Below are 15,491 nucleotides of genomic sequence, written 5' to 3'. Positions count from 1 at the left end.
CAAAGAAAAAAAAAAAGGTCAGTCATGCACGTATAGCCTGTTTAAATACTAAGGGGGTATTCCTATCTGCTACTACCGCTGCTCAGGATGAATTAATTGAATTTCGGGTATTTGTGGATTGTGGTTCTACTCTGAATGTGATTGATGGGGGATTCTTGGAAAAACTTAAATTAAAACCTAAACCTTTGTCATCCCCTATTGCTGTGGTTTCTGTTGATGGCTCTCCCTTGAAGAGGGTTACTCACAAGGTCTGTGAATTTCCCCTCACTATTAATGGTATTCATCAAGAGAATTTGGATTTGGTAGTATTAAATAATTTGCCTTCTCCAGTAATTTTGGGGTTGCCCTGGTTAAAATTGCACAATCCTGTACTGGATTGGTCTACCAATGAAATTAAGTCCTGGAGCCCTAAATGTTATGACAAGTGTTGTAACGGACGTATTGCTGCGGTGGAAAAAGGGGAATTACCTGTACCTATTCAGGATTTTTGGAGAGTTTTTTTCTGAGGAGGAGTCACAAATTTTGCCTCCCCATAGAGAATATGATTGTACCATTGAATTTGTCCCTGGAGCGACTCTTCCTAAAAGTCGTTTAATTAATCTTACTATTCCTGAGAGAAAGGCTTTGGAGGAATACATACAGACAAGCTTGGCCGCCGGTCACATTAGGCCTTCCAAGTCTCCTGTGGCTGTTGGATTTTTTTTTTGTAAAAAAAAAAAGATGGCGGTTTACGTCCTTGTCTGGACTTTCGTGAGATTAATAAAATTACTGTACGCAATCCTTACCCACTGCCATTGATTCCTGATTTGTTTAACCAGTTAGTGGGGGCCAAGTGGTTCTCTAAAATTGATCTCCGGGGGGCATACAATTTGTTGCGCATGAAGGAGGGTGATGAATGGAAGACTGCTTTTAACACTCCTGTGGGTAATTTTGAGAATCTGGTTATGCCTTTTGGTCTTACCAATTCTCCAGCATATTTTCAGAATCTTATTAATGATATCCTTAGACCTTTGATCGGCAAAAATGTGGTTGTGTATTTGGATGACATTCTGATTTATTTGCCTGATCTGGAGTCTCATTGGCGGAGCGTACATGAGGTTTTACAGTTATTAATGGACAATTCGCTTTTTGCTAAGCTAGAGAAATGTGAGTTCGCTGTACAGAGAATTAGTTTTTTGGGTTACATTATCTCCAGTGAAGGTTTTGAGATGGACCCAGTTAAAGTTCAAGCTGTGCAGGAATAGCCTAGGCCTATTGGTTTGAAATCGATACAGAGGTTTTTGGGTTTCGCCAATTATTACAGAAAATTCATAAAAAAATGTTCTATTATTGTCAAACCGCTGACCGATCTCACCAGGAAAGGTGCTAATGCGGTTCAGTGGACTTCTGAGGCCATTGAAGCTTTTGTGTTTCTAAAGGAGAGGTTCACCTCTGCTCCCATCCTTATGCAGCCTGATGTGACTAAGCCGTTTTTGGTTGAGGTTGATGCTTCTTCTGTGGGGGTCGGTGCGGTGTTGTCTCAGGAAAGCAAGGATGGAGTACATCCCTGTGCCTTTTTTTCAAAAAAATTTTCTGAGACTGAACTTAATTACGATATTGGTAATCGGGAATTGCTGGCTATTAAACTCGCATTTGAACACTGGCGTCATCTCTTGGAAGGTGCTGAATTTCCCATTCAGGTTTTCACTGATCATAAAAATCTGATCTATCTTGATGCTGCCAAGCGCTTGAATGCCCGTCAGGCTAGGTGGGCACTTTTTTTCTTGCGGTTTAATTTTTCCATTACTTGCATCCCAGGTACCAAGAATGTTAAAGCGGATGCTTTGTCTCGCAGCTTTTCTCCCATGGTCGGTGCTGAGGAGGAGGAGGAGAGCATTTTACAAGAAGGTGTGATTGCTGCTTTGGACTCCGTTTTGGAGGATGAGATTCTTAAAGCTCAGGAGAATGCCCCATCTAACACTCCCCATGGGAGGTTGTTTGTGCCTAGGACTTTTAGGAGAGATTTGTTTGTTGAGTGTCATGAGTCTTGGTTGGCAGGTCATCCAGGAATTTCTGAGACCAAGAGACTTGTGGGTCGCAGTTTTTGGTGGCCTGGATGGCAGAAGGAAGTCATTAAGTGGGTGCGTCAATGTACTGTGTGTGCTAGATCTAAGTCTTCGCATGCTCCTGCTGCGGGGTTGCTTTGCCCTCTGGAGGTTCCTAGTGCACCTTGGACACATCTGGCTATGGACTTTATTACTGACCTTCCCCCCTCTGAAGGTTTCACGGTCATCTGGGTGGTCGTGGACCGTTTTAGCAAGATGTGTCACTTGGTTACCTTCATCAAACTGCCTTGCGCTAAGACACTCGCTAAGGCCTTTGTCAAGGAAATTGTCAGACTACATGGCGTTCCTACTGACATTGTTTCTGATAGGGGACCTCAGTTCGTGGCTCGTTTTTGGCGTGCCTTTTGTGACAGGTTGGGAGTTCATTTGTCGTTTTCATCCGGATATCATCCTGAGTCTAATGGCCAGACAGAAAGAAAGAACCAGGATGTTGAGCAGTTCTTGCGTTGCTTTGTGCCAGACAATCAAGAGGGGTGGTCTGAGTTTCTGCCACTTGCTGAATTTGCTCTTAACAACCATACATCCTCTTCTGCTGGGTGTTCGCCTTTTTTTTGTTGTTCTGGGAGACATCCGTCTTTTGGGTCATTCTCCAAATTGGTATCGGCTGTGCCTGAGGAGGAGAGTTTTTCCGGTGATTTGGAGAGAGTTTGGACGGATGTGCGTGATAATCTTCAGGAGGCTAACAAAAAATCTAAGAGGTACTTTGATAGGAAACGGCAAGAGGTTTCGTTTGCTGTTGGTGACATGGTTTGGTTGTCCTCTAAGAAGCTGCGGTTGAGGATTCCTTCTAAAAAATTGGGTCCCAAGTTTGTAGGGCCCTTTAAGGTGCTTCAGATAGTTAACCAATCTGCTGTTAGGTTGGAGGTTCCTGCCTCCTGGAAGATTAACCCGGTGTTTCATGTTTCTCTGTTGAAAAAAGCTTATGTATCAGATAGAGACGCCACTGCCACTGTTCCTCCGGTGGTGGAGGACGGGGAATATGAAATTTCCCGCATCCGAAATTCTAGACGATATAGAGGGAGTTTGCAGTATCTCGTCGCTTGGAAGGGTTTCGGACCCGAGGATAACTCATGGGTGAGGGCGGATAATGTTTCTGCTTCCAGACTTGTCAGAGCGTTTCACAGGAGGTTTCCTGATAAGCCCAGGCCTAGGGGATCCGGAGGATCCTCTTAGAACTCTCCTGTTGTTTTTTTTCTAGTTTGCTGGTCACATGACCTTTTTTGCCTATTTAATCCGGCTCCGCCCTCCAGGCCTTGCTGGACTTCATTGTATTACTACTCTTGAGCTAGCTTGGTGCTCTGTTACCTTTCTCTGTTAGTTTTGCTAGGTCTTCTGACCTCTATGTTCTATGTTGTGTGTTTGTCTTTTACTGCTACAATTTCTGCTAGGAGGTGTCCAACTTTATCCCAGTCCCTAGATCTTGTAGGGATCCCTCCCTTGCATCTATAGGTCTTCGTACAGACTAGCTGAGGACTTTAGCGGGTCTGATCGTAGGATCAGGTTCCCCGTTACATCGTAGGGATCCAGTTTAGTTCTATTGTAGGGACAGATCTCCTGTCTTTCCTTAGTGCTTGTAGCAGATCATAACAAACAGGTCATTAAAGTAGCAGAGATTAACAACTCTTTATGGGCAAAAATCGCTCATGTAAATGGGCCTTAAACTGTGCAAGTTCTTATCTCTGTAGTTATTAAAGGGAACCTGTCAGCTGATTCATGTTCCCAAACCAAGCACAGTGTATATCGAAGCCTGGTTGCATGTTTTCAGCCAGGTATACTTTTTCTCTGAAACGCTCCGGTGTTTTAGAGACAATGTAGTTTGACGATCAGACCAGAATGACAGCCAACCAGACTGTTCCGGCATATCACTGGCGGTTTCGCCCCACATCGCTCTAGTTGATTGACAGGTCTCTCGTTATGTACACACATACAGAGTACACCAGTCAGTCATCTGGCGCGGCACTGGGAAAAGCCAACCTGCTTTCGCAGTGCAAGCCCCATCTCTATTTATGGTTCTTGACCACCTCTACAAATTGATATTGTCTCTGAACAGCCGGAACGTTTTATAGAAAAATAGGACTTGGCTGCAGTTGTCTAGCCAGGCTGTGATTCATTCTGGCTGTGGTTTGGCCAGCATGAATCAGTTAACAGCTTCATTTAAGACTTGGGTACTACACCTGGCTATATATCAGAAAACTGTCAGCCAAATGTTCGTTTGTTTGTTGTATCTCTCCCGACCTTCTTGATTCAGCCCAGCATGCTTGTGTTCTCAATGGTGAAAAGAAAGTGAGCAAATATCTGGCACCTTGGGTAGCAACTTATCTTCCCTGGGAGTAAAATGACCTTGCTCTGAAATTCAACACAATCAGGTAAAAGGCAGGAAGACATCCAGCAACTGCATTGGAAAGGACTATAAAAACATTACTTATTAATAACTTTTAAAATATCAAAAGGGAAAAATAAACATACTAGGCCTACGCGTTTCAAGCAGAGCTTTAGTGCTCAAAACGCATAGGCCTAGTGTGTTCATTTTTATTTTTTCCCTTTTGATATTTTAATAGTTATTAATAAGTAATGTTTTTATAGTCCTTTCCATTGCGGTTGCTGGATGTCTTCCTGCTTTCTACCTGATCATTTTCACCTTGGAGCTCCAGGCACCGCAGCATCATTAGATTGATTGATACCTGGACAGGGGTGAGCTGATGTGATATTTTTTCTTTACCTCTGAAATTCAACATGCAGACCTTTTTTACCCCTAATATCATTACTGCCAGAGGTGCAGGAACCTGTAGTGGGCTGCAGCCTCGACATCCAGGTACTGTAGGAATGCTAGTAAACATTTTCAGATCCTAAAATTGAAACCATTTTAAGCTTGCACCACGTAAAAAGCATTAACTCTGTTTAGCCGAGATGATTTGATTTCCTCGCATAGTTTGAAAACAGACTGGTTAAAGCAATTGGCTTTTCACGAGATTAGTTTGAGTGTGTAAGAGTGAATCTGTGCTAAGGAAATTAGATGATACCCTTCATTAATGACATACGGAGTGAATACCATCTCTGTCCAGAACACGGAAATAGGAACAATAGAAATGTAATGATAAAACATGTTAGTTAAGCCTTAGCGTGCTGAAGCCATTAGTACATATTAGGATTTTTTTTCTTTTGGGTTCGTTATGTGGTCCGCATAGTATTACATTTCACCCTGAGAATCATTTTGCCACCTATCCGCCTCAGGACACCGTGCTTCTCCGCTGAAATGCTGCTTTAAAGAGGATCAACACCGGCATTGAGTGAGTGGTTTAACTTACAAGCCCCATTGATTCGACGCGCGTTAGAAGCTGCCAGCGGAGATAGTGTATTTGTGAGCTGTAGACACCTGTTGGATGAGGACTGGACGGCTACCACAAACTCATTGCACACAGGTCACAAAACAGCTGTCAGCCGCTACTAATTTTGTTCTGTACTTGAGGAGGTTCCAATGTGAAGTTGATTCTTAGAGGTGAAAGCTGGTTTCTCAAACTGCCTGCCTGTTAACCCTTACAAGCTCGGGAAGGTCCAGTCTAATGTCAGAGGGATATATCACACAGTAGAAAATGAAATAATTAATTGAATGTCTTCACTAATTTTCCCAATATGTAACCTCTATGTCACGATACAAACATGTCACAACATTGTTAATGGCTTATAGCTCAGTTTCTGCTACTTAGGCCTCGGCCCCACTATCAGTATTTGGTCAGTATTCGGTCAGTATTTTTTCTCAGGAGTGGGAGCCAAAACCAGGTGAGGAACAATCAGAGAAAAGGTATAATAGAAACAAGTCACCAATTCTGCATTTATCACCCACTCCTGGTTTTGGCTCCCACTCCTAAGAAAAAATACTGATCGAACATTGATAGTGGGGCCGTGGCCTAAGAGAGCTTCAATCCATGCAAAGCCATATATTATTATTTTCATTGCTAATATTCTATTTAAGCGCCAAGATGTATAGCACATTCACATTTCCTATTTTACTTGTTTCCCCTCCTAATAAAATATCTGTTATTACAGGATGAATAATTCTCAGGAAATTCATCTTTACTTAAAAATTAGTTTGCAAGATGGCATCAGAGTGGTGCTGGTGGGTAGTATGTCTGGTGGCAGTATTGTTAACCATGCAGAAATCCCCAGTCCATCTGTAAAAATAGGGCATTTTTTCCCCCCTATCATTAAAGGGAATCTGTCAGCAGGTTTTTGCTACCTCATCTGAGAGCAGCATAATGTAGGTAGAGACCCTGAATCCAATGATGTATCACTTAGTATACTGAGTGCAGTGGTTCTGACAGAGTTTTTAGATTTAGCAGTGCTGCAGAGCTGAGAAAGCTAACCCCGCCCACACCAGGCTCTGGATGTACAAATTCTATAAACATTGAGCTGTTTATCACAGAAGGGGGTGGAGTCAGACAAGTACCCGTGCGCCAGCTAGTCAAAGCATTGATAATGTTCTGGTGATAAAACCTTCAGTGTAAGTAAACAGCACACATCATGTCATTGACACATTACTGAATTCTGTGTTTTAACCGGTACCTCATGCTGCTCTCAGATTACGTAGCAAAAACCTATTGACAGATTCCCTTAAAAAAAATTACGTGTTTTTTTTATTTTTGAAAGCTGGAGATATGATGAAAATTAATTGCTGTCAAAATATTCTATTTTACAGTTCACAGTAAATACTGTCAATGTCTGCATATTAATAATATAGGCTGTAGATATCTATGATTTAAAATCCTATTGATTTATTATGGTTTTCAAATAAGTTAGTGAAGAATGTTGTCTGTCCGTGATTTTCAGACAAGTTGTCAAAAAACACTAAAAAATTTAAATTTGCAAACCGTGCGTGCGGTGGTAGCATGTAAATATTGGCATAAACTGTGTGCCATGTTCACATCTGTACTGTATGGCTGCCATCTGCTGGAAACCTTTATCATTGCAGCAAAAATGTGTTCATCTATTAGGGTATGTGCACATGCCGTTTGTTTTAGGAGGTTTTGGAACAGAACTCAAGCGGAAACTGAGCCGAAACATCTCAAATCCTTTTTGGAGCTGAAACGGAGCAGAAACACTAATGTTTTCAGTTTTTGAGGCGGATTTGTAGAGTTTCTACTTGGTGTCTGCTTCAAAAACTCTGCAAGGAAGCAAGCAGAAAAAAGCACATAATCATTTAATAGGCATTAAGGAGAATCTGAATGGTCAGTGTGAATACACTGATGGAAAGCTATGTGCAATGCTATTTAGATTACCATGACAGATCATACTGCTCTAAGATGAACCTCGGCGACCATGAAGACTGACATATGGTGCTCTTGTTCACTGCAGGCACTTTAATCCTATTGAGATTCCCATATCCTCGAGAGGTAGAAGAGCCATCAATATACGAATCTGTCAGAGTTCATACTGCCATGCAGTCCGGACGCTCTGAGAACGACCTGGTGCCTTTGGCCCCTTCCGTAAGTATATGCTATCACTTGAGTACTGTAGTCTTAAAGGGGACCGGTTGTTTGCCATAGATCTGTATTTTACCTGGTGTAAATGCCACTGTCCTCCTGAATCTTGTGTTATTGTTCTTCATTCCTGAGATATGGCCCCCTTTTCCCAAAATGTAAATTTAGGTTTGTTAGTCAAGTGGACATGGTCCTAAACTGTTCATTGGGCATCTTCTAGAGGGATATCTTTGGAACAGAGGCACAGGAACAAAATAAAAACAGCAGATTCAGGTGATCAAGCAGCATTTACATAAATTAATCTTTCTTTTATATATATACATACATACATACATACAGTACAGACCAAAAGTTTGGACACACCTTCTCATTTAAAGATTTTTCTGTATTATCATGACTATGAAAATTGTACATTCACACTGAAGGCATCAAAACTATGAATTAACACATGTGGAATTAGATACTTCACAAAAGTGTGAAACAACTGAAAATATGTCTTATATTCTAGGTTCTTCAATGTTGCCACCTTTTGCTTTGATGACTGCTTTGCACCCTCTTGGCATTCTCTTGATGAGCTTCAAGAGGTAGTCACCGGAAATGGTCTTCACTTCACAGGTGTGCCCTGTCAGGTTTAATAAGTGGGATTTCTTGCCTTATAAATGGGGTTGGGACCATCAGTTGTGTTGTGCAGAAGTCTGGTGAATACACAGCTGATAGTCCTACTGAATAGACTGTTAGAATTTGTATTATGGCAAGAAAAAAGCAGCTAAATAAAGAAAAACGAGTGGCCATCATTACTTTAAGAAATGAAGGTCAGTCAGTTTGAAAAATTGGGCAAACTTTAAATGTGTTAAGTATATAATTCCACATCTGTTAATTCATAGTTTTGATGCCTTCAGTGTGAATGTACAATTTTCAAAGTCTTGAAAAATCTTTTAATGAGAAGGTGTGTCCAAACTTTTGTTCTGATACATATACATACTGCTCAAATAACACATCCTAGATCTGAATGAATGAAATATTCTCATTGAATACTTAGTTCTGTACAAAGTTGAATGTTCTGACAACAAAATCACACAAAAATCATCAATGGAAATCAAATTTATTAACCAATGGAGGCCTGGATTTGGAGTCACCCCCAAAATTAAAGTGGAAAAACACACTACAGGCTGATCCAACTTTTATGTAATGTCCTTTAAAACAAGTCAAAATGAGGCTCAGTATTGTGTGTGGCCTCCACGTGCCTGTATGACCTCCCTACAACACCTGGTCATGCTCATGATGAGGTTGGGGATGGTCTCCTGTGGGATCTCATCCCAGACCTGGACTAAAGCATCCGCCAACTCCTGGACAGTCTGTGGTGCAACGTGACGTTGGGTGGATGGAGCAAGACATGATGTCTCAGATGTGCTCAATCGGATTCAGGTCTGGGGAACGGGCGGGCCAGTCTATAGCTTCAATGCCTTCATCATGCAGGAACTGCTGACACACTCCAGTCACATGAGGTCTGGCATTGTCCTGCATTAGGAGGAACGCAGGGCCTACCGCACCAGCATATGGTCTCACAAGGGGTCTGAGGATCTCATCTCGGTACCTAATGGCAGTCAGGCTACCTCTGGCGAGCACATGGAGGGCTGTGCGGCCCTCCAAAGAAATCTCACTTCACACCATTACTGACCCACTGCCAAACCGGTCATGCTCTCCCCGGCGTCTCCAGACTCTGTCACATCTGTCACATGTGCTCAGTGTGAACCTGCTTTCATCTGTGAAGAGCACAGAGTGCCAGTGGCGACTTTGCCAATCCTGGTGTTGTGTGGCAAATGCCAAGCGTCCTGCATGGTGTTGGGCTGTGAAAACAACCCCCATCTGTGGACGTCGGGCCCTCATACCACCCTCATGGAGTCTGTTTCTAACCATTTGTGCAGGCACATGCACATTTATGGCCTGCTGGAGGTTATTTGGCAGGGCTCTGGCAGTGCTCCTCCTGTTCCTCCTTGCACAAAGGCGGAGGTAGCGGTCCTGCTGCTGGGTTGTTGCCCTCCTACGGCCCTCTCCATGTCTCCTGGTGTAATGGCCTGTTTCCTGGTAGCGCCTCCAGCCTCTGGACACTACGCTGACAGACACAGCAAACCTTCTTGCCACAGTTCACATTGATGTGCCATCCTGGATGAGCAGCACTACCTGAGCAACTTCTGTGGGTTGTAGAGTCTGTCTCATGCTACCACGAGTGTGAAAGCACAACCAACATGCAAAAGTGACCAAAACATCAGCCAGAAAGCATTGGTACTGAGATGTGGTCTGTGGTCCCCACCTGCAGAACCACTCCTTATTGAGGGTGTCTTGATAATTGCCAATAATTTCCATCTATTGTCTATTCCATTTGCACAACAGCATGTGAAATTGATTGTCAGTGTTGCTTTTTAAGTGGACAGTTTGATGTAACAGAAGTTTGATTTACTTGGAGTTATATTCTGTTTAAGTGTTCCCTTTATTTTTTTGAGCAGTATATATTTTACAGTATATAATCAAAAATTGCAGCACTCAAGATGGGGGATAGTGGTATATAGAAGGCATACTGTGGTCTTTATTCACTCATATACGTGCAACGTTGCAGCTCTTCAAACTATGAGCCTTCTTTGAGCCTTTCTCAGATAGATAAACAATATACCGTGTTCTGATCTGTATTATTGAGCACAGAATAACTTTTATCTTTTGTCACAGTAAGAATTGAGCAGCAGTATGTATACACTACCCCAGCTTCATTTATTGGGCTGCCGAGTGCTGTCCACAAAGCATGAATGGAGTGGAGTTAGGGAGTGCACACTGCTACTCTATTCTAATAAGGATCAAAATTCCCTTTCTGCTGATCAGTGTAAGCCCCAGCAGTTGGACCCAAAGCAATAAATAAGTTGTCACTTATTCCATGGATAGGTGATAACAACATGTTTTCTCTTTTAAACAATTTTAACCCTGAATGCACAATGTGATTGTGGGAGTGACTAAGTGTGGAGAGGGAGCAGGAGACAAGCTCTTTCCACATGCGGTATATGCAGGAAATATTACAAAGCCGGCATCTCTATCTAACAGTAGTGACCAACGCTGTGCTCGCTGCTGTTAATGATTCAAGTGTTGCTGTCAATCTCTTACAGTGGCATTTAAATGGAATGCTAGCCGCTACTCATGCGCACAGGGTTCCATCAGCCCACAGCGACACTATTGCGAGGCACAAATTGGTACCATAGCAGCCGGGGCATACTGAAGATCCCGGTCACTGCTATATATTTAATCCTGTGAAGCTCAGCTAAAGACTAAGCTTCATTGGAGATCATTATTTTAACTATATACTGCGATACTTTGGTATTACACTGTATAATATACCGCTTTTTTCGGACTATAAGATGTACTGGACCATAAGACGCACCTAGGTTTTAGAGGAGGAAAATAGAAAAAAATTGAAGCAAAAAATGTGGTCATTGATGCCCTGTTATGGGGGAAGTGGTCTGCTGCTGACACTGTTATAGGTGTAATGTTTCCCAATTCTGTTAATATCCCCCATCCTGGTATATATGGTCCCCCCTTCATGTTATACGTGGCCCCCATCTCCATCCTGGTATGCATGGCACCCCTCATCCCAATTAGAGATGCAATCTGATTGGTTGCAGCTACTCCACTTGTGCATTTTACTAATACAGATAAATTCCATTCATAGCAATGTATGTTTTATGAAAAAATAAGAATTAACCATTAAGAGATTCACCAAGAATGTAATAAATTGTCCCCAGTCAGATAATTCAAACGACATCCCATCCCAGTGACCTGTCAGGACAGGCTACAGTCTGAAAAAACATTGCTCCCGTGACTGTCTCAATAACAGAGGAGCTGTATTGTAAAACAGAAATCACAGCATAATAAGCATAAACTGCATAATGGCCGTAAACCTCCAGATAAGTGTGTTAGGCTGTGTGCCCACGATGCAGAAATGCTCAGGATTTTTTCCTCAGCGTTTCTGCATCTCCCTGGCAGAAAAAAACGCATGCGGATTGTACATGCGGATTGTACATGCGGATTGTACATGCGGATTGTACATGCGGATTGTACATGCGGATTGTACATGCATTTTTCCTGCCAGGGACATGCGGATGTGAAGCGTTCTTCACATGCATTTCTGCATGCGGGTTGACAAGCGCTTCCCAAGCGATTTTTAGCATCACTTGTAAAGTGCTTGACAACTCGGTCACACTATATAAATCCATGCAAAAGGCATGGATTTATATAGTGTGACCTTAAAGAATGGTATAAAATAAAAAATAAATCTATACTTACCTTCCGATGGCCCCCGCAGTCTTGCTGTGCTCCTGTGCTGGCTGCCGCAGATCGCGGTAAACTACACTGAAGGACCTGCCGCTACATGACTGTGACGTCACCGCAGGTCCTTCAGTCCTGCGCGATCTGTAGGCAAGCACAGGGAAGGAGTCCGGGGGCCGTCGGAAGGTGAATATAATCTTTATTTTTTATTCTATTCTTTTTTTTTACAGCTTTTAGGGTACCTGGGTGTGGAGGTACACAAGTACAGATGCAGTCTTGCGGAATTGGCGCATTCTAATGCAAGTCAATGGCGGCGAAAACGCAGCACTTCCGCAAAATAATTGGTAGTGCTGCGTTTTTTTCTGCAATGATAATCCGCAACGGAGATTTCCGCAGCATGTGCACAGCACATGCGGATTATTATTGGGGAACATGGCAGGCCTTCTACCATGCGTTTTTTAAGCGTTTCTGCAGCGTTTTTGCCGCTGCTGAAATGCTTAAAAAACGCATCATGGGCACACAGCCTAATAGGAGAAGAAATATATCTTCTTCTTGGCTGACTGAGCACAGAGGACTGAGGCTGCAGAAAAAAAATCCTCTGTGCTCAGTCAGTGGAGGAGAAGATTTGTTGTTTCTCCTATCACAGCCCTTTTCCGGCAGCTCACATTTATGTGTGCTTTACACTGCAGCTCCTCTGTCAGTTGAGACACAGGTCTATGGAGCGGTCTTTCTTCAGGCTGCAGCCCATCCTGACAAATGACTAGGACTGGCTACTTTTTGAATTAACATTTTTGTAGGACCCGTTTAAGTTAGTAAATATAATGTATATATATTTTTGTTTTCAGCTGGGCACAAAGGAAGGTTATCTTACAAAACAGGGAGGACGTGTAAAGGTAATAATCTTGATTCCAAGTAGCTCACAGTGTATGATGCAGTATTCAGATAAATCCTTTAAAGGGGTATTCCAGTATACAAAAATGTACAACTATCCACTGCATAGATTATAATTGTCAGAGTGACATGACTGTAGCCAGGAGGACCTAAATAGAGCCACCTAGCCAGTATGATTTCTACTGCTCAAAGTTATGGAACTAATAAAAATACCTAAGCGCAGCATTTCATCATCACTGTCAGTCACGAAATTAATGGGTAGGGCGCATCTGCGACTGGTCACTCCAATTCACTTGCAGTCAAAAGAAAACCAGGAAAAACAAGGGACATATCTCCTCTACTCTGGTGTTAGATTGTACTTGGACCCACAACAATCTAACAATTATCACATTATTATTTATTATTATAATGTAATTTATTCCATGGCGCTTTACATGTGAAAAAGGGGATATACATAATAAAAAAACCAAGTACAATGATCATGAACAATACAAGTCACCAAGTGATACAAGAGGAGAGAGGACCCTGACTGCGAGGGCTCACAGTCTACAAGGGATGGGTGAGGATACAGTAGGTGAGGGTAGAGCTAGTCGTGCAGCGTTATGGTGGAGCGGTGGTTACTACAGGTTGTACGCTTGTCGGAAGAGGTGGGTCTTCAGGTTCCTTTTGAAGGTTTCGACGGTAGACGAGAGTCTGATATTTTGGTGTAGAGAGTTCCAGAGTAGGGGGGATGCACAGGAGAAATCTTGTATGCGATTGTGGGAAGAGGTGATGAGAGTGGAGTAGAGAAGGAGATATTGTGAGGATTGGAGGTTGCTTGCAGGTAAGTACCAGGAGACCAGGTCACAGATGTATGGAAGACACAGGTTGTGGATGGCTTTGTATGCCATGGTTAGGGTTTTGAACTGGAGTCTCTGGGCAATGGGGAGCCAGTGAAGGGATTGACAGACAGGAAAGGCTGGGTAATTGCAAGGGGATAGGGTGATTAGTCGGGTAACGGAGTTTTGGATAGTTAGGAGGTGTGCGAGAGTGTTAGAGGGGAGGCCACAAAGCAGGAGGTTGCAGTAGTCAAGGCCGGTGATGATGAGGGCATGCACTAGGGTTTTTGCAGATTCTTGATTAAGGAATGTGCGGATCCAGGAAATATATTTGAGTTGGAGTTGGCAGGAGGTGGAAAGAGCTTTGATATGTGGTTTGAAGGAGAGATCAGAGTCCAGGGTTACCCTGATGCAGCGAGCTTGCAGGACTGGGGAAAGTGAGCAGCCATTGACTTTGATGGATAGGTCTGTTGGGGGGTTGAGTGAGATGGGGAAATTCTGTTTAATCCATGTTAAGTTTTAGAAATCTAGCAGAAAAAAAAAGATGGAATAGCGAACACACATTGTGGGATTCTGGTTAGTAAGGAGGTGATATCGGGTCCAGAAAGGTAGATCTGTGTGTCATAAGCATAGAGATGATACTGAAAGCTGTGGGACTCTATGAGCTGCCCCACGCCGAAGGTGTAGATGGAGAAGAGCAGGAGTCCTAGAACTGAACCTTGGGGGGACACTGACAGATGGGGCGAGATGAGGATGTGGTGTGGGAGATGCTGAATGTCCGGTCTGTTAGGTATGAGGAAATCCAAGATAGGGCCAAGTCTGTGATGCCAAGAGATGAGAGAATCTGTAGGATTGGTCCACTATGTCAAAGGCAGAGGACAGGTCTAGGAGGAGGAGGACAGAGTAGTGTCGCTTGAATTTAGTAGTTAGTAGGTCATTGGTGACTTTAGTCAGGGCAGTTTCAGTGGAATGATGCGGTCTAAGAGGGAGTGGGAGGACAGTTCAAAATGGACGTGTTGTTCCAGTAGTTTTGAGACATAGGGGAGAAGTGATTCGGGGCGATAGCTAGATAGGGAGGATGAGTCAAGGGAGGGATTTTTGAGGATGAGTGTGATCGAGGCATGTTTGAAGCTTGAGGGGAAGACACCAGTTGTTAGTGACAAGTTGAAGAGATGGGTTAGGGTTGGGATGAAGACTGTGGTGAGGTTTGGGATGAGTTGTGATGGGGTAGGGTCAAGTACACAGGTGGTGAAATATGATCTGGAGAGTAGATAGGAAAGTTGATCTTCCATAATGGCCAAGAAGCTGGTTTTGGAGGAGGAGGGCTGAGTAGTTATGGGGAGGGGCTGTGGGGACTTTAGGCCAAAGCTTTGTGTGATGTTATCAATCTTCTGCTTTGAAGAATGAGGCAAAGTCTTCAGCTGAGATAGGAGTGCTGGGTGATGGAGGGCTGGGGGACGGAGGAGAGAATTGAAAGTGTTGCATAGCTGTTTAGGGTTGTGAGACAGGGAGGATATGAGAGATGAGAAGTAGGTTTGTTTTGCTGCAGTGGGTGTGGACTTGAAAGTAGTGAGGGACTGTTTGAATGTGATGAAGTGCTCATTGGAATGGGATCTTTTCCATCTTCGCTCAGCAACCCTGGAATCCCGTCTGTTCTTTATTCAGGCTGGTGTGCGACGGTTGCCTGTTGATTGTGCAAGCTTTTGGTATGTGTGAGGAGGCAAACTATTCGACATCTGCAGCTGTTGTGGTGTTATATAAAGCGACAGCAGCATCTGCATTGTGTAAGGAACTTATGTTTGCAAGAGGGAGAAGGGATTCAGAGAGTGAGTGTAGGTCAAGGTGTTTGAGATTTCGGCGAGGGTGTGAGAGTTTGTGGAGTGCGGATTGTGCATCTG

At 43.3% G+C, this 15,491-nt stretch overlaps 1 protein-coding gene across 2 annotated transcripts in view; it reads left to right on the top strand.

Annotated features, from left to right (window-relative positions):
- The window catches only part of DAPP1 (dual adaptor of phosphotyrosine and 3-phosphoinositides 1), a 122,382-nt gene that overhangs the window by 95,473 nt on the left and 11,418 nt on the right, over window positions 1-15,491 (top strand). Inside the window, exons 4-5 of one of the 2 annotated variants that reach the window (XM_073638676.1) lie at window positions 7,455-7,585; window positions 12,730-12,777. In XM_073638676.1, the coding sequence (XP_073494777.1) occupies window positions 7,455-7,585; window positions 12,730-12,777 (179 nt within the window). The remainder of the gene's footprint in view (window positions 1-7,454; window positions 7,586-12,729; window positions 12,778-15,491) is intronic. The other variant, XM_073638687.1, reaches the window with a different exon arrangement.

The sequence above is a fragment of the Phyllobates terribilis genome, unplaced genomic scaffold (genome assembly GCF_046119375.1).
Source record: "Phyllobates terribilis strain yellow unplaced genomic scaffold, ASM4611937v1 Scaffold_1__5_contigs__length_1240528914, whole genome shotgun sequence".
Classification (NCBI taxonomy): domain Eukaryota; kingdom Metazoa; phylum Chordata; class Amphibia; order Anura; family Dendrobatidae; genus Phyllobates; species Phyllobates terribilis.
The sequence above is the reverse complement of the archived record's forward strand: the minus strand, read 5'-3'. Positions and strand labels throughout refer to the sequence as shown.